This window comes from Crocodylus porosus, unplaced genomic scaffold, assembly GCF_001723895.1.
Source record: "Crocodylus porosus isolate Cpor-Errol unplaced genomic scaffold, CroPor_comp1, whole genome shotgun sequence".
In the NCBI taxonomy this organism is placed as follows: Eukaryota; Metazoa; Chordata; order Crocodylia; family Crocodylidae; genus Crocodylus; species Crocodylus porosus.
Genome location: NW_017728886.1, coordinates 181,726,587 through 181,744,940, shown reverse-complemented (window position 1 = coordinate 181,744,940; position 18,354 = coordinate 181,726,587). Strand labels below are relative to the sequence as shown.

The following is an 18,354-nucleotide window of genomic DNA, read 5'->3' as shown; positions in this document are numbered from 1 at the left end:
CTAAATAGTGCTAGCGTGTATAGAAATTTGCCTAATAGACTTTTCATCATTGACATTAATTTAAATTCTGTCTGATATGGCCATTGGACATGCCCTGCTTGTTGTCAAGGAACGCATCTATTTCTGTCCCAGGAATAAAATTATTTCTGTGGTCAGACTAGATCAAACTGGTACCAGACCACTAAGCTCTGTGCGAGCCAGAGCTGACCTACCTTGTCTAGATGATCTTTCACCTACATTTTAAATTTTTTTTTGCCTGTCAGATTTCCTCACCTGTTACCCCTTCCTTTGCTTCTGCTTCTCTTAATTGTGTTTCTTGGTCTACCTTGATTTGACTAATTATAAAGCAGCCTAAACCCACTGAAGGTCTTTACTTTGTTGTGTAGCCATACAACTTGTGGAAGTACAAATGCAGGTTCCTCCATAAGTAGGGCCTATATGAAGTTTACATGGTAATATGGATTGAAACTCTTCCTTTCTAATTCACTATTGATGGAATTTCACTCACTGGAATTTATTACATGCGGATTCTACTTTGCATACATGAGTAAACCTCTCTGTGTCGCATCTGGCACTATGCTAAATGTTCTGGGGGGCCAGAAGCAAGACTTGTTGAAGTCAGTTGAAAGACTCCCATCTCCAGCAGGCTGTAGAGATATAACCCAAGGAAACATAACCCCCCCGTGATTATGCTTAAATTTAGGCAGGAAGATTCCTAGCATCGTTACCTTAAACTGAGCAAGGTTCTGTAGCTGAGCAAGGTTGACTATTACAAAGCCAGTAGAGTCCATGAAAAAGGCAGAGAGCTATCTGTTATTCCCAAATTTCATAGATTTCGTAGACATTAGGGCTGGAAGGGACCTCGGAAGATCATCAAGTCCAGCCCCCCGCCAAAGGGCAGGAAGTCAGCTGGGGTCATAGGATCCCAAAGAATTGTAAATGTGATATTCCTAAGCTTAACACCCAAAACACCTGGCATTGAATAATTAGTGTGGGCTTCAAAGATTGAGAGGAAAAATGATTTTCATAGTGTTGTTTGTGATGCCTCGCACTTTTTATGAGGGTGTTTCAGAAACTAATGGTAAAATGGCTGCACATGCCATATGTCTGTGACAAAGTGGGAAACTACACAGCAGTGGGAGCACTGATGGTGGCATTATCTACTGCACCCATTGTTTACAAGTATGTAAAGAAGTGACGTGGTCAACTATGTGATCATTGCACATGAAATGGTTTTATTTCAAAATTGCTGTTAGTTTCTTAAATATCCTGTTATATAAAAGTGAAATACAGTATTGACCACTTCATTTAAATTAATAGTAAAGTGAAACTTTTCAATTTATGTAACTGCTTATTCTGATGGGAAAGACTGAATAGAGATGGTGATTTGTCATTCTGTGTGTTCAAACAACACAATATCCTCATCTGTATTTGTCAGAGAATTGGATTGAAATGTCACTTTATCTCTATCCAATGGAAGATGTGAAATTGGACTTGTCAGATCACACTCACTCACTTACTGTAAAAAAAAAAAAAAAAAAAGCAGTTCTTTTTTTAATAGATGACATAAAAGTAATCAAACATTGAACAAAAGGAAAATAGTAGGGCAGAATTGATTAAATGTATTTGTTGAAGTAAATTAGACTTCTCCATACAGTTGATGGGTTGAACTTTTCTAATCGTGGTCATATCCAACATAGATTAGATTTAAAAGAACAGAACAAGCCTGTCTGAGCAGACATCAGATTATTACAGAGATCAAACTGCTTATTGAGTTCAAACAAGGTAAACCCAGGTGTCAGACTGGTTAGGAGGAGTTTTGTTAGGTTTTTAAGTAAGGGCATGGAAGGGCAGCCATCTGTGCTGTTGGTGGCTTATTTCTGCATTTTCTCAAATGGGAGATTTAATACCTTGAATAGAATTGAACCATTTTAGACCTGTGGAACAAAGAATTTATTCTAAAATTGAGGGCAAAATAATTTTGAGGCCATGGCTAGACTTAAGAAAAATATTAAAGGGTGGTTGTCAAGGGTGTTAATATTTTTAATATAATAGAAACTTAGGTATACATGAGCACTCATCTAAATGGACAACCCCTTATTTTCTCTACCTACATATCCCTTTGTCTTTCTTTCTGTCTACTGCCTTTCTATTATGTGGTATCACCACTTTTTATTAAGGTTGCCCCATTATAAATTCTTATTTTTAATTGCCTATTACTTCAGGAAATTTTTGTAAGGAAAGTGAGTGTTGGGGATGACCAAGGGCCAGGGAAGAAAGGTGGGAGAAAGCGAATGACCACGGATTTCTCTGTGGCTGAGCAAGAAAGCTGGACTGGAAACGGACAGGGATGAGTAGTCCATTTCAGGGATCTGGACTTTCTGGGCAAAGAGACACGGTGGTGAAATGAGAAGCCCAGGAGCTGGAATGGAGCTTGATTAGATCAAGAGAATGGGGCTGAGACAAGGAGTTAGGAGTTGGGAAGAGGCAGAACTGAGAGGTGAACAGGTTGGGGAGACTGGGACAAATGTGTTTGAATTTGCAGGGAACAGGTGAAAGTGTCAGTGTCCATTAGGGAACACTCCCTATTGTGGGTTTGAGTGTATAGTAAAATGAAGGTATAGTTGCAGCATAAATTAGCACATGTAACAATAACAGTGGAGATGACGTAGCAGAAATACTCTGGGTTTTGCGGTTTTAAGCAGATGTTAAATTAATTTTACATTAGTGCAGTTTAGCTTATTTTGGGGGTTACTCTTGAATTACTTTGCTAGGACTTATAGGGGAGGTCAAATAAAGTAAAACCCAGTGTTTGTACGTTTTGAAAAACACATAATGTTTCTCATATATCATCTAGTATGAATTTCTTTTCACTCAGTTCATAACTGAAGTTTTAACTATGTAAATGGTGCCTCTCAGTCTTCACTACTGTTGTTACCCAGGATAGCTTGGATTTTTGAGCCTGGGCTACAGTCACACCGTGTTTTTGCTGTGTTGTATACTTAAGATTATGTGTGCTTAGAGATTATGGAAGTACAAATTCAGATAGTACAGTTATATTCTTAAAGCAGGAATTCAACCACAGTCTTCTATATAAATAGAGCAGGAATACCTTCCTCAAATCTATAGCACTTGATCTTGGAGCATATAATACATTTTTTCAGAATTTACGACTGTTAATTAAAATTGAGTTCAGCTATTTAAAAAATTGGTCCTTTAAGATATTTTAGTTTGTCAGGTCATAGCTCATCCTAAATAATCTAAGAAAGTAGTAATGCCAAGTTTTCATGTTTCTAGTTTAGGCAAAACTATCAGAAATTTGGTATATTGGCTATATTTGAAATTCTTTATGGTGATTAGGAGTTTTTCATTATTCCTCATATGCTAGACAAGGGTTAATGAATGCTATTCTTTTGGAAAGATGTCCATGAAGAATAATTACCTTCCTTCAAAATAGCTGCCATTTTTATCATTTGCAAGAGAACGAAGGCTACTAGCTGTTTCACCCTAAACAGAGACAGACTGTTTCAAAATGGCACATTGGGAATGAAGCCTTGATGTACTCAGAGAAGATGGTAGGTGCTGCAACGATAAAAAATTAGGGGGAAAATATTGTCTTTAAAAATAAGGAACAAAGATAAATATTAGGGCTGTGCAGAGCTTTGGTCCCTGATTAAATTCGTCAGAGATTCGGCCCAGTTTGGTGGCCTGTTTTGCACACCCCTAATGAATATTATTCTGCACATGGATGTGGTATCTAGATGTATTAATACAAGGCCCTTTGAAAATATCGTTCAGCTCTTACCACCTCACCTGCTTTCTGTCTGCTAAACAATATCCTCTGAAGTTATAATATTCTGACATTCTTAATTTCTGATCATCTTTAAACTATTGTTTTAATTATTTATTTTCTCCTTCTCCAAATATGGAGTTTCCTCAAAACATTGTTTGCTCGATATGGGCAAAATTCCAGCCTTTTCTGTTTTTTTTAAAAAAGCCACTGCTTAGAAGTCAGGTACCTTGAAATCTTGAAACATGCAACAGTGAACAAGTGAGTAATTAACAGACAAGAAATGTCTCTTTTGAGTGTTACAACTCAGTTAAATCCGAATTGTTTTCCATGAGGATAGCAAATGGCATCTGTTTGGCTCCAGGATTACCCCCTTGCCAAATTTCATTTCTCTGCTGCAAGCATTAAGGCACTAGAACTACTCAGAACATGGTTAGAGTTATAATTTAAGGTGGAATCATATTCCTGCCACTCCCTCTCTGATAAGTGGTTGTGGTTAGTACATAAGTGTATATTTGTAAGTTGTGTGTGTACAGGTGTGGCTTTATTTTTTACCTACATGCAGCTTCCTTAGCAGAAGGAAAGGGCCACTGTTCATTTTGGTTGTGTTACTTTTGTTTTCAGTGGGGGCATCTATATGTGAAATTAGTGTGACACAATAAAATCTGGTGCAGTTTGCTCCAGTGTTTATTGCTTCCAAGTGCAGCGTTTACACATGCACCCAGGACTGTAGCACATTGAGTCAGGACAGCGCAGCCCTGGCTGGCAGGGAGTTTGGGGCATCAGGCTGCCAGCCTGGAGCTGCTCTGCCCTGACTTATGCTGTGGAGGGGCTGGCTGTGGCACAAGGGTGCTACAATGTGGGGCTAGCTGACAAGCAACCCCTGCACTGTAGCACCCTCATGCCCCAGCCAGCTCTGTCGCCATATACATATGCATTGTGGCAGAGTAAATAACTCCACCATAGGATAGTACTTGTGTCAGGAAGTAATAACCTATGGTGGAGTTAATCAATTTACTTTGGCCTAATATCTCTGCCTGTGTAGATGGTGACACTTTACTGTGGAGCTAATTAGGCAATTCTACAGTAAGCGTCTTGTGTAGATGCCCCCAGTTTTACTTTAACTGGTCCATCCATTTTGGCCACCGTTACAGCTATCTAAATAAAGTTTTTCATGGACCTGCCATTAATGAACAGCACTGTATTGTACACAAACACGAAAGCAGCTAGTATGTGCTTTCTGTAAGTTAGTGTGTCCCCAAATCCTTTCACCATGGATCTGAAATGCCAAAAATCTCTTCCCCTGCACAATCTTTAGAGCAGTAAATTTGATCCACAAACAACTTTTTTTATATGGTTTAATAGTATGTCTTGACAGACCAACTTAAAAGGGTAGTACAGTGCTAACTAGCTTTGTAGATTTTTCTTTATACATGAGTGCAGTGAGCAATAACATTTCTTTTTAATTTAAAGTATTACCTCAGTACTCTTTGCCACAATAACCCTCACCCACTGAATGCATGTACCCTGTGGTTAAAGCCAAATACTTTAAATTTATTGGAAATAGATAACCTCCTGAAGTTGCTTCTATCCCTATTTTTCTATGATTTCTATGCTTCTGTGAACTGTACCCACTGGAAAAATTTAAGTGAGAAAATAATTAAGAAAATAATATTATCTATTTGAACCTTATTCAGTAGCCACCATTTAAGTGTCTCCAGAGAAAAAGCCTGATGCTTCTCACTGTTGCATTTCTCTGTGACTAGTTCTTAATTGAGTACCCGACTGAGATTCATCATTGTCATAAATAGAAATATTCTCCTTGTCAGAAGCGGGGGAAAAAAGCTTAGATAAAAGAATAATTTGGGTAAAACCTATGGCTGTTCAACACTTGTTAATTCATTACATTTAGTGGTTTAACTTACAGAAATCATGTAGCTTGTAACTTTCATTAAAATATCACTGAATGTTTCAATTATTATTTTTACCACAGTCTATCCTTAACTTAATGACCCTTATTTTTCAGCCAGTTTTCACTGTAAAATAAATGCATTATTTATGGTGATAGGTTAATTTTATACAAGCTCAACCTTCAGCTAAAACTACGATATATGCGGGTTTTTGCTAGAACCCTACAGCTTGATTTAACCTATTTTGCACTTCGGTCACAAGGGAATGAAACAATACCCCCAGGAATGAAAAAGCAATAAAATAATGTCTATTTCAGATACTTGTAATACTTAAAATGGATTGGTGTAGCCACTAACCTTGGTGACCTTATTCCTGAGTTGGCATTTTGAATGGCACTTCAACAGCCTTTACTAGCATTTGAAACTTGAAAGTAATTAACTGTTCTTTCAGCATGGCTACATAAATGCCTTAGGTTGCTCTATAAAAGTTCCATTTCACGTCTGGGTTCACGAAACAGCATAATGATTTAAATTGATGCTAAATCATTTTGATTTAAGTTAGACCTGTTTAAAGATGCAGTCTCTGCATTAAGCTATAGCTTATGTACTGCAGAAACAATAATTTAAAAAAAAGACAGTAAATTTCTAATCCATAAAAGGAGAAGCTAGAGTTTAATATTATATATTGATAGTCACATATAATAAAGTTTTCCCTCATATTCTTTAAATGGTCCTGGGTGGGGGCCCTATTTTCTAATTGTCCTAGAGTGTACATTGTATTTTAACCAAGATGTATCTGTTACTAATTAGTAAGCAGCATTCAAAATATTTTGGGCTGTTGCCAAAGTGAGTTTGTTATTCATGTAGGAATCAGTAAAAAAATGTCACCATAGTATAGTATGTATAATACCACTCCTTGCATTTGCTCAATAGCTGACACCATACTTCAGCATGATGTTTGCTAAATCCTATCTTTAACTTGGGCAGTGGGTACGTACAATATGGATTATAGTCCTCGCTGGAAATGCAACACTGAATTCCTGCCCAGTTAGTATTTTAGAGAAAGTAGCAGCCCTTTAGAATGCTTAGATCCTTACGTCCCAGCCCCCCGCTCCACCATTGTGATCAGGGAGCGGGGTGCTGGCAGATCCAGCCGGCACCAGCTCCACAGCATCAGGATCTCCCAGAGCCAGCCTCTCAGCCACGGAGCTGGGTGATAAGGGTTTCCCCTGCTGGTGGCAGTTGGAGAGCCTGTTCCCTGCCTAGCTTTGTGAGTGTGGAGCTGTGCAGGGAGCAGGTTGGCAAGTTTTTCCTCTCTCAGCTCCGTGCTTATGGAGCTGAGTGGGGAGCAGGCTACCCAGCTTGTTCCCCAACCAGATTCACAGTTGTGGAGCTGAGTAGTGAACAGGCTTCCCAGCATGGTCCCCAGTTTGTTCCACACCTACCTCCACACTCAGAGCTGAACAGGAAACAGGCTTCCCAGTTTATTCCCCACCCAGCTCTGAAGTCACAGAGCTGAGCAGGGCACAAGAAACTGTCCTGGTCAGGGGCAGGTCCCAGCCCCCTGTCCTGATTGGGGAGCCACCCTGGTAGCAGGCTCTCTTGGGGCAGGGTGTAATGTCCCTGCCTTGCCCAAGACTCTTCAGCCTGGAAAAGCGCAGGCTCAGGGGTGATATGGTGGCTGCCTGTAAGTTTATAAGGGGTGCTCACCAGAATCTGGGGGAACATCTATTCATCAGAGCGCCCCAAGGGGTAACAAGGTCAAACAGTCACAAACTCCTCGATGACCATTTCAGGCTGGACATAAGGAAGAACTTCTTAACTGTCCGAGCTCCCAAGGTCTGGAATAGACTGCTGCCAGAGGCAGTTCAAGCACCTACTTTGAACCCCTTCAAGAGACATTTGGATGTTTATCTTGCTGGGATCCTATGACCCCTGCTGACTTCCTGCCCCTGGGACAGGGGGCTGGACTTAAAGATCTTCTAAGGTCCCTTCCAGCCCTAATGTCTATGAAATCTATGAAAGAGACAGCTGTCTCCTGGCCTGGTACTCCCTGCCAGGCCCTGGGCTAGCACCCCGGGGGAGCCTGGAGCTCCCCCTAGTGGCAGCTGGAGCCCATTGCAGGGCCTCAGGAAGTGGGATCTGTTTGTTGCCATTAGCAGCAAATCTGCTCCCGCTTCCCTGCATGTGTACATGCCTGCCCGTGAGCATTAAAACAGTACGCATCCTTTGCTGATGCATAGGTGAGATGTATTAGGCCAAATTCTCTTCCATTACTCTGGACTTAGTTAACCAGTGTTGCAACTGTTTGCGCAGCCCAGCAGCTGCAGGCAGGCAGTGTCTGCCACTCCCAGGGCTGCAGCAGGGGCAGGCAGCCACCTGCAGCTGGACAAGAGCAGGCTGTGGCCTGAGGTCTGAACGTTTACAGAGAAAGAAGTACAAACTGGGAATTGTGTTATTCTTGTCAGCAATTCAGCCTCCATCAGGAGTAAACTGAAATATCAGTTCTAATTCCAAAAGTTACTTGTAAATATAACAAACAGTTTACATCTATAGAGAAAAGTATGTTGATCTTGGATGCAACTCCTTGATTGTGTATGAAAAAATGCTAGAAATACACATATTTTAACATTTGGTGAACAGCTAATATACAATTGTTTACAGTTTATATACAGTTTTATATAAAATGGAGGTTAACATCTCTCAGTATGGTAAGCTAATAGAGTTCATTTAGGAAGTTTATAACATGTTTTGTTCAAAACTGTAACCAATAATTTACATTTGTAACAGTGTTTCTCATAGGCAGCCCCTCTAGTATAGTTTACCAAAGATCATTGTTTATTTCACCAGTCTCCAGCTGGTAGCTTAAGGGCAACATGTTGCTCACAAGACCCTCCAGCCTGGGTCATAGCTACAAGAAATTTTACTTTTCACAGATGCAAGTCGCTTCAGATTGATCAGGATAGCGAAGTGTTAAGATACCCAGAGTACATAACTTGCTCAATACTGGTGCCTAGGGGTCAGCAAAAGTTGCTTACTTGAATTTTATGGAAAGAATAAGTATTTGTAGAATAATTTCTTAACATTTGTTTTGCTTCAGAGCCACCTGTTCCCATTGCTCCACCTCAGCTGTCTTCAGTTGGTGCAACATATTTATGGATACAGCTGAATGCCAATTCCATCAATGGGGATGGACCCATAATTCAGAGGGAAGTGGAGTATCGCACTTCAAGTGGAACTTGGTATGACATACAACCAGTTGACTCCACAAGCTATAAAATTGGGCACCTGGATCCGGATACAGAATATGAAATCAGCGTGCTGCTTACACGACCAGGTGAAGGAGGTACCGGATCCCCTGGCCCAGCTCTTAAAACAAGGACGAAATGTGCTGGTGAGTACCAGGCAGAAGCTGGAAAAATTGTAAACATCTCACTGATGTTGAAACCACCAAGTTAGTTAAGTAACAGTTGGCATCGTCTAGCTTAAACCTGCATGATGCAGGAATTAAGGTCAACATGATTTTTTAAGTAAAAGCCATTAGCGTTTACAAATGGTGACCTTGAAACTAACATATAGTGTCACAGTACATTAAGTCATACCTGTTTGGGCCTTTCAGTAATTAGTGCAGAATATGATGTAGTTTCAAAACACTGGACTTTCAGATGCATAGCATGCTGTTGAGCTTTCTCTATTTCATTATATCTTACTTGCATCAATGCTAGATTTCTTAGATTTTTATTTTTTGAGTTAATGAAAGAAACTTGATTATTTCTTGCAGAGCGTATAAATGAGAATATAATAGATATGAAAAATGGATTTAATAATGGCAATTATTCATAAACAAGATTTAGTTGAGAAGTGCTTTGTGACATAGCTGACAGTATGTTCTTTTGTTAAATGATATCCTGTGAGTTGTGTTGTAGTAAAGATACCTAGGGCTTTATAATATAATATTGTAATTAGTAGCATTGACTTCTGCCTGTAAAAGGTAAAGATTGAGGGCTATAATAGAAAGACAGTTGGACGGTAATGCCGATGAAAAGTAGTGTTACTGTTAGTTTGCTATTCAGCTGTAAGAAAATAAGTAAAATATACTGCAATACAAATTCTTTTTGGCATTGTATTTTCAGTGATTGTGTTGATAAGGTTACATATTTATTTTAAAAATTGAGGTTCTTTCTCATCTAATATTAGGAATATGGCAATAGAATTTCAGAAACATTTTTACCTTTCAAAACCCAAGTTGGAATATGCAAATAAAGAATCTGTATATCTGAAAAATCAGATTTGTAACGTGTGTTGTTTAAGATGCCTGGGGATACATACAAAATGTAGATATGAAGCTTGCTGTGAGCTTAAATTTGGCCTAGAAATATATTACTGTGTGCCTTTATTGGATTTTTTGATAAAGAAAAAGAGCAACATAGGGTGGAATTTAAAATGTGTAATATATATTTATCCTTGACAATTTAAATCCCCTTTCTATGCAGCAAAGCTGGCAGAAGGCAAGGAGAAATTCACAAAAAAGAGAAAATAATTAATCCCAGTTCTGTATTTATGCTTATCTGTTAAAGAACTGATCTCTAATCAGTTGTCTGTTTTTAAAAGCATAGCAAATAATTAGAAATATTTCCAATGAATTCAGGGGTTAGTTAAGCCTTTCAGACCTGTCCAGGAACCTTCCAGTGACTAAATGATGCATTGCAAATAGAAGGAGTATTTGTCAGCATCCATATTATTTTTCATGGGATATAGCTGTGGTGATGTTGTATTCAGATTCCCAATATTATGCCATTTTGAACAAACTGTTGTAGATATTGGCTGGCTGGCTGGTTTTTGCTTATTGTTCTCCTTTCATGACTGAAGGATGAGGTTTAATTAAAAAAAAAAAATTTTGTGAAAAGGGAACATAAGAAACTAGATGCTAGTGTCTGCAACATTTTCCTTACTAGAATATAATAACAATTAAGATGGTCAGAACTTGGGTATTAAATCCATCATAGAGTTACAAGGGTCTTTGGGCCAAAGTGTTTTTCATACGTGAATAAAACGTACTTAGCTTTACAGGTACAGTAAATGTCTATTCAATCCATTCATGGTCACTTCAGTTACTTTAAAATGAAACTACACTGCTTTGTTTTTCCTATCTTCATCCTGTGACTACAGACCATAAGGTTAGAGGCCGAGTTAATGAGGATTACTATACTGAGAGTTCAGAGAAAGACACGGAAAATTCAGAACTTTAATTATGCATCTGTGCATTGTATGCTTTCTGCGATCATTTTAGTAGTTGGGATGATGGACTATTAAAACAAGTATCTATTTCTGCAAAATAGTATCCACTGAGACATGCTTTATTACCAAGTAAACTATTGTGATACAGTTTGTCATTTCATGAATCTAGCAAGTTGTGCTATAGTCTTTCTTAAATTAAAATGCATAAAGTGGTAGCTAACTGAAAAATTAAAATTATGAATGACAGTGTTAAATGCATCACTACAATTTGGCTTTTTTACAGCTAAAGATGGTTGCTTTGAAGGTGTAGTGGTTATTGGTTAGCTGCTAGCAAGTGACAGGCTAATAACTGGCTTGAGGGGTTAAAAAGAGATGCTGATAAACTAATGACAAAACAATTAAGCTGGGAGGAGTGAAACAATGCTATTCTCAAATGTGTACCATAGAATTAATAAAACTGGAGTCTTTTAAGAGAAGAGTCATTGCACCTTTTTAATTACTGTGATAATTGTATGCTGTTTGCTTGTTCCCTTGGGGGGGTCTATTGAACCACTCTGAGACTGGAGGCACCATGCTAGACATTCAGTAATCTTAATAGTTCTCCGAAGTGTTTGAAATATGTTTTCATTTTAGCAAAATGAGATTTCAGGGACTTCTAATAGACAAGTGCTATTTGAGCTCTAGTAAATAAAAGCATCTATAATTAGAATGCAGAGGAAATAAAGAAGCAAACTCCTCAGACTTGGCAATACCATCCTCAGTGGACTAGTATTTATGTGTTTTGTAAAGGGCTTTGTTTTGTTGTGATGAAATGCAATATAAATAGGATGCCAAAGAATTGATGTTCTGCTTTGGATTAAGTTTAAGTACTTGAGTTCAGATTTGAAAAGAGAAAGGAGTAGTGTTCAGAATTTAATAACACTGAAATCTTTTGAATTCTTCTCTCAGATTTTCTGTTGCTTTGGACTGCGTCATAATCAAATCCAGAAAAAAGGTCTCTCTCACTTTTGCATATGCCCTGGAACCAAGATCAATTAGGGATCAGTTTGGGAGTTTGAATCATAAGCTGTTCCACTACCCCAAGCTCAGCATAAATGTGGTTGGTTGTATGTCAGAACAATTCCATGATACTGTATGTTGTTAATTATTCTGGTGCTCTTTCTGTTTTCACGCTTGTTAACTAAAAGCTTCAAAACAGAGACTAGAAGTTCCAGGTAAAGTAGAATCACTACACAAATACAAAAGCACCCCAGCCATTCACTCTGCCAAGTCATTGTCCTGGGAACAAAAAAAATCAGTTTGATAACATGGACTTGTATGCCAGCTGCCATTTTGCTGAACTCCTGTTTTGCTTTCTCAGCTGTAGCTAGTAGCTGAATGACTGCATAAATAGTTTATTGAACTAAAGTTTCAGGCGAGTTGTCCTGTGCTTGAAAACAGGCAGAAGTCCCAGAGCCAATAAAGCTAGCTAAGCCATGTCAGAACTCCCAGTTTTAAGGCCGTCAGATTCCAAATATGTATGTAAAAAGACCAGAATAGTTAAGTGTTTATAGCCTCCTCAGATCTGGAGCACCTTTATCTAGTGTTTCTTTCCCATACAGGATATCTTTGACATACAATTTACAGCAAAATACCTGCCGCCATATATCGTGACACTTGAAAGGTATTCTGTTATTTTAAAGGAACAACAAGTGCCCCTCTGAGACAGCCTTCTGCACAATTTGATACTGTGAAATGACTTTCCGAAACATACTCCTTAAGGACTCTTTTGTATGCTTTCTTAAACTGTAAACCACTGGGCTAGAATCCTGTTGACATACCTTGTGTTGACAAATTCATTGTTAAAGCAAGCAGCTTATACAGAGGAGTCCATTGGACTGTTATGGGGTAAATAACTTTATGGAGCTGCATTCTATTTTTTTTCCTTCTGTTTCCCTAATTCTTCCACAGTTACATTTCCAAGCCATACGGGGAAATGATTGCTTATTCTCTTGCCTCAGCTATATGAATCCTATGAAAATCAAAGAAAACAAAATGATTCCTTTCAAAAGAGCTTATGGGAACTGTAAGAGGGAGCCAGAGGCTCTTGTTACTTTAAGGGGAGCAGGCTAGCTTTTCTGTGTAGGGAGGCAGCTGGTCAACAGCTAGCTGTACTGCAACAAGCTTATTGTGCGGAGCAGATTCTCAGGCAGCTTGAGAGTAAAGGCTACAACCAGCTGGGTTAAGCTGTAGCAGGGAGGGACAGGCTGACCACTAGACACAAAGGAAACCCCTGTACTTGACTAAGGAGTTGCCTGACTGGAAGAGGCAGTGCTCCAGGGCATAATACAGTTGAGTTGCATCTTACGCGTATTTAACTTATGCAAATTCAGCTGTACGTGCTCAGCTGCTGGGGCTAGCTGCCAGGTGCTGGCCAGAGCACAGTGCGTAGTGCGGCACGTGCCAGCATGGCTAGGTGGCAGCAGCTCACTCACGCTTAGCTGGCTGCCCTGGCGGGACGAGAGGGGCAAGGAGTGTGTGCGGAAGGCGCAGCTGTTGCACTGCACGCACGGGCTGTGCAGCACCGCGCCCACCTTGTCTGGGCCCTGTGGTGGTGGCGGCTGCTCAGCGCCAAAGCCTGGTGGGAAGGGCGATTTCAGCTATACGTGACTTTCGCCTTATGCACAGACTTCAGGACAACCCCCCTGTAAGATGCGACTCAGCTGTAATCCCAGCACCTGAAACAAGCAGGCTGCCTTGCTCTGCGTGCTGCCAGGAGCTGAGTTGCAGGGAGATAGGGACTGAAAAAGACAGGCTGGCAAGCACTCAAGCCCCCCATGAGAGTGGGGAGAAGATAGCTCAAAGGGAGGTAGGATGTGCAGGACGGTAAAAAACCCAGAGTGGGGTAGATTTTTAGTTAGGAGGCAGTTTCTTGTATTTGCATTATGTTTAAATTGATACTAGAGGACCAGGTGTGGCTGAAAGGGGTGGATAGGAGCCCACAGGGGCTGTGTGAGGGGAACCCATTTAGAGTCTGGGGACAGTAACCATGCAGATCTAGGAAATCAGGGGACTGAGTCTGGTTAAAGTGGCCAGCAATGTGTGAGAAGCTTTGCCAGACCCAGGTGTGCCAGGAGGCTGGGTCAGACTGTGAGCAGCCTTGCCCTGGGTCAGGGATGCTAGGGGGTGCTGAGTTAACCTGGGAACAGCCTGTCTGGGCCAGGGGCACCAAGGGGACTGAGTCAGACAACAAGTAGCCTAGCCTGGGTCAGGGATGCCAGGAGGCTGGAGCACAACTCAAGACCGGGGCAAGGGGCCCAGAGACCAAAATAAAGAGCAGGCTGAGGCCAAAAAAGCCAAGCTAGAACAAGCAGACCAGGGCTGGAGGCCTACGACCAAGATAATGGGCTAAAAGCAAAGAAACAGAGGTCCCTCCAGGCAGATCTCAAACACTGTCAGAACGACATCTGCGAGGCTTGGGTGTGATTATAGGGGAGGATGAAGGGCATAAATGCAGCCCATAAGGCGCCTGGTGCCCTAAGGCACTGACAAGGCCAAGGGCCACTGCTTAATGCTCTAGGGCAGGAGTCAACAACCCCTGGCATGTGTGCTGAGCATGGCATGCAAGACCATTTTGCTCAGCATACCACCGCCAGCCTGGGCTCTAAGCAGTTGTTGCCAGCCACGGAGCCCAGGCTGCTCCTAGCAGGCGGCCGGGGGGCTGCAAGCCCTGCTGCAAGGGCTGGCTGCAGCTGGGAGGCTGCAAACAGCTGCTCTGGGCTTCAGCATGTCAGCACTCTGGCACTTTCCAAGGTAGACTTTGTGGTTTTTTCAGCACTCTGGCCAAAAAATGTTGCCTACCCCTGCTCTAGGGGCAGCCTCCCTATACTCGATAAGAAACATCAAGGCTAGGTTCAAAAAGGGAAGGTATCCCAAGAAGCCATGGTGGGGCAGGGACCACATGGCCAGCAGGAGCATTGCAGCCACCCCTGGGGGTCTGGGCATTGTCACAGACCATTTATCTCTAAACTTAATATATATGCCTTTTAACTTGGAGGTAGACTCTTCATTTTTACTGGTTAATAGCATGTGAAAAAATAAGGCAGTTTAACCAAACTATTTACCAGGTGGAGGGTCTACATGCTAAAGTAGTAAGGAATATTTTAATTAATTTCACTGACGGTGCTTTCTCTTCTACCTCACTACCTTAACCCATCAGAAAAAAAAACTTTCTCTCAGTTCTATTCAATTACTAAGTCACTATCCGATGTTAGTTGTGAAAAGATGGTTATCCCAAGAAGACTCACCATAATCTGCAAATGAATATGCTCGCACAGCAAAGGAGCTCTGAAATTCCTGCCCAAAGGGCCTTGCTCTTACTCTTGTCAATCACTATTCTGCTATAACATTTGTGGCATAAAAAATCCATCTTTATTTTCATTGTTTGCCAGCTGTGTGGTGGTATCCATAGAAGCATATGTTTTCATTGATTGATTGACTGAAATTTTTACATTGACCAGTCCATATATTTAACCCCTGAAATCCCCTGTTACTCTGCACTGCCTACAGTAAGAGTTCAGAGAATTAAAGTACAAAAATGGAATGAAAGGGAAAGTTCATCTTACCTGGAAGTGTTACCTGCATTTTTTCTTCCATTTGCTAAAGGGTTGCATAGTGCACGATCAATTGATCATATAAGATCCCTAAACAGCTAACAACCTTTGAAGGAAAGTAAAACTGAGATAAGATAAGTCAGAAGTCATGTAGATTAAATTTTTCAAAACCTTTGGGCTGATGTAAAGCAAAAAACAACCTTCCATTCTCTCCATTGCTGATTTTTAAATGCTTACCACAAATGCACTGATTTTCTGCCAGTGTGTAACCTTTAGCTGCATTAGGCTGACTGGGATGTGCTAATTTCCCTGTTGTCTTGACCAGTCCTTGGCTGACAGAAAAGCAAAACGTTCATAATCCTTGCTCAAAAAGACAACAGATGTCTATTTCCTGATATTTTCAAAATCCTTCTTCATCCTGTAAATATCAGAAAGACTTCATAAATGGACAGTCCTAATATGCCTCTAGTTTTGGCCCATTGAAAGCTCAGGAAATCACCATAAAGATGGGATCAACAAACCTCTGATAAGATTCTCTTGTCAATCTGTTAGGGTCACTGTTCCCCACTACACAAAAGCTAAACAAACCTTCCTCTTTTCAGTTGGCCTCCCAAGTAAGTCATGTTCCTGAATGTTTTGCAAATACTCCTGCAACTGATAAAAAAGAAAAAAGACAAAAAGGAAAAAAAAGAACAGTTTGGCTCTGAAAAAGCTTGCTACTATAGTTCAAAACTCTTTTTGTTATGACAGTACAGTCCCAGTAAATCTGCCCAATACTAGAATCCTATTCTATCCAAGACAATTCAGATCAAAATCCTTCTCTATTATTCCACACCTCTGGCTTTTAAACATACCTGCTTTCCTTTCCCATATTGTACCTAATGAAGATCTCTGCTGAACTCAGTACTGCAATCATGAGATTCACAGTATAAGCATTTCTTCATCTTTCAGCCAGCCCTAGAATGCTTGGTAGAGTCTGATATAAATCAAGTGTGCAGCTGCCTGGAATAGCTATAGTTACCCTGCTTGGGACCTAAATAAAATATGTTGGGGAAATGTTCTGGTAGGTTACTTACTCAGACAGTTAAGTGATGCCTTTAAATTCATCATTCCAAATCCTAAAGCTACTGTAAACTTTAACTGCAAGCAACAACACTACAGCATAATAAGAAGCCTGATGCAGAACATACGTTTCATGAATATTTTTATTGTGGAAGTAAATAGTTACAGGCTTAACAGAGATAGCAGCAATGGTTGCTATAGAGTCCCAGTACCTTTATCTGCTTTCTAATTGCAAACCATTCCAAGAAAAGTTCCTCTTTCCTGTAAAAGTAAAAGCTGACACTGCTGCCTGACAGATGAATTACAATTTTCAGGTATGCGGGAGAGAATCCTAAAGATCGTAATGGGGGGGTAGTTCAGGCAACTAAATTCCTAGTGCGATTTTTGACCATTTCCCTTGTGTAGAACAGCGAACTCATATGCCCAGAACAGGGCATCCTAGTAAAATGCTCTCACTGTGATGAACTCTGTGCAGAAGCCTAATCCTAACCAGCTGTTGGCAGCTGCAAACAATTTCTTCCTTGGCAACCCCACAGAAAATATATACCTGAGAACAAATATATTTATCTTTCCTCATTGCCTCCACTCCTCAGATAGTTGCCAACATCTTATAAAGTCCTGGCCTTCTCCTTGTCTTGCTAGAGACCTTGGAGCAGTAGCATAATGATGGGAAGGCAAGGGGATGGGGAGTGCCTGAATAGAGCTGGTATGGAGCCTCAGCTTCCCATGTCTCTGTCACTCCTGCACCCTCCAGCAGAATAGCAGCAGCAGCAGCAGTGGTATACCATGCAGGATAGCAGCCAGTGGTTTTGCTGCTACTGGAGATGTCACCTCATTTTTTTGCCACCAAGAACAGTGGGTTTTTTTGGCTGCTTGAGACAGTTGGTGCCAAAAAAGGAACTAACTTCTCCCCTCAACATTAGCAAACCTGCGGTTGCTGCCCCCACACCCCATGCTGCTGCTGTCCAAGGCTTAGCACTGGCCAGTTACAGGCTCTGCTTTGGAGTCGAGAGAAGCAAAGGAGTCCACTTAGGTTCTAAGAAAATGCTGCTTGGGGTGAAGTTGCACATTACCCTTAAACCATACTCAGGGCACTTAAAACACCAGCATCCACATGTTAAAACTCATTAATTTATGCTAAGTGTTCTCTGAGTATCTGAGTTATACCCCTTCAGCTGTGGGTTAATTCCAGGCTGTGTTACGTAGTTCATGGTAGAGTAACTACTCTGCTCCAGAAAGATAAGAAGAGCAATTTGCAGTGCTCCTGTGCCCTGGGATGCACCACCCCAGCCCCTCCCTACCAGGTATCCCAGTTTTTAGCCACAACCCTGCTTACCAGCCCTCCAATGGCAAGTCATAGGTGTGTAGGCAATAAATAGTATTTACACTTAACATGCAACTGCTCACATCACATTCTAACTTTAAGACTGCTTAACATTCCATAGATTTAGTATGGTCTAAGTGTAACATGTGACTTCACCCCAGTTGGACAATTTTTATTTTCAGCTGAGTTATACTTCGAGGAACCCCTGAAGGAAGTCCTCTAGAGTAATAGAAACTCTTACAGGAGAAAAAAAACCCCTCCCTCTCTACTTACCAAAGGAGAGGATGAAGCTACCTTTCTGGTTTTAGTTCAGTCCAACCATTGGCAACATGCAGGGGGTGCATGCGGATGCACATGTACCCTCTGAGTGTGGCAGCGCATCCTGTGTGAAAAGGTGCTGCTGACGCTCTCTACCCCACCTCACTGCCGACACTGCTG

At 40.9% G+C, this 18,354-nt stretch overlaps 1 protein-coding gene across 6 annotated transcripts in view; it reads left to right on the top strand.

The window, feature by feature from the left end:
- The window catches only part of PTPRM (protein tyrosine phosphatase, receptor type M), a 728,011-nt gene that overhangs the window by 308,314 nt on the left and 401,343 nt on the right, over window positions 1-18,354 (top strand). For all 6 annotated transcript variants that reach the window (XM_019546207.1, XM_019546215.1, XM_019546231.1 and 3 more), the window contains exon 7: window positions 8,801-9,094. In XM_019546207.1, coding sequence (XP_019401752.1) covers window positions 8,801-9,094 — 294 coding nt within the window. The remainder of the gene's footprint in view (window positions 1-8,800; window positions 9,095-18,354) is intronic.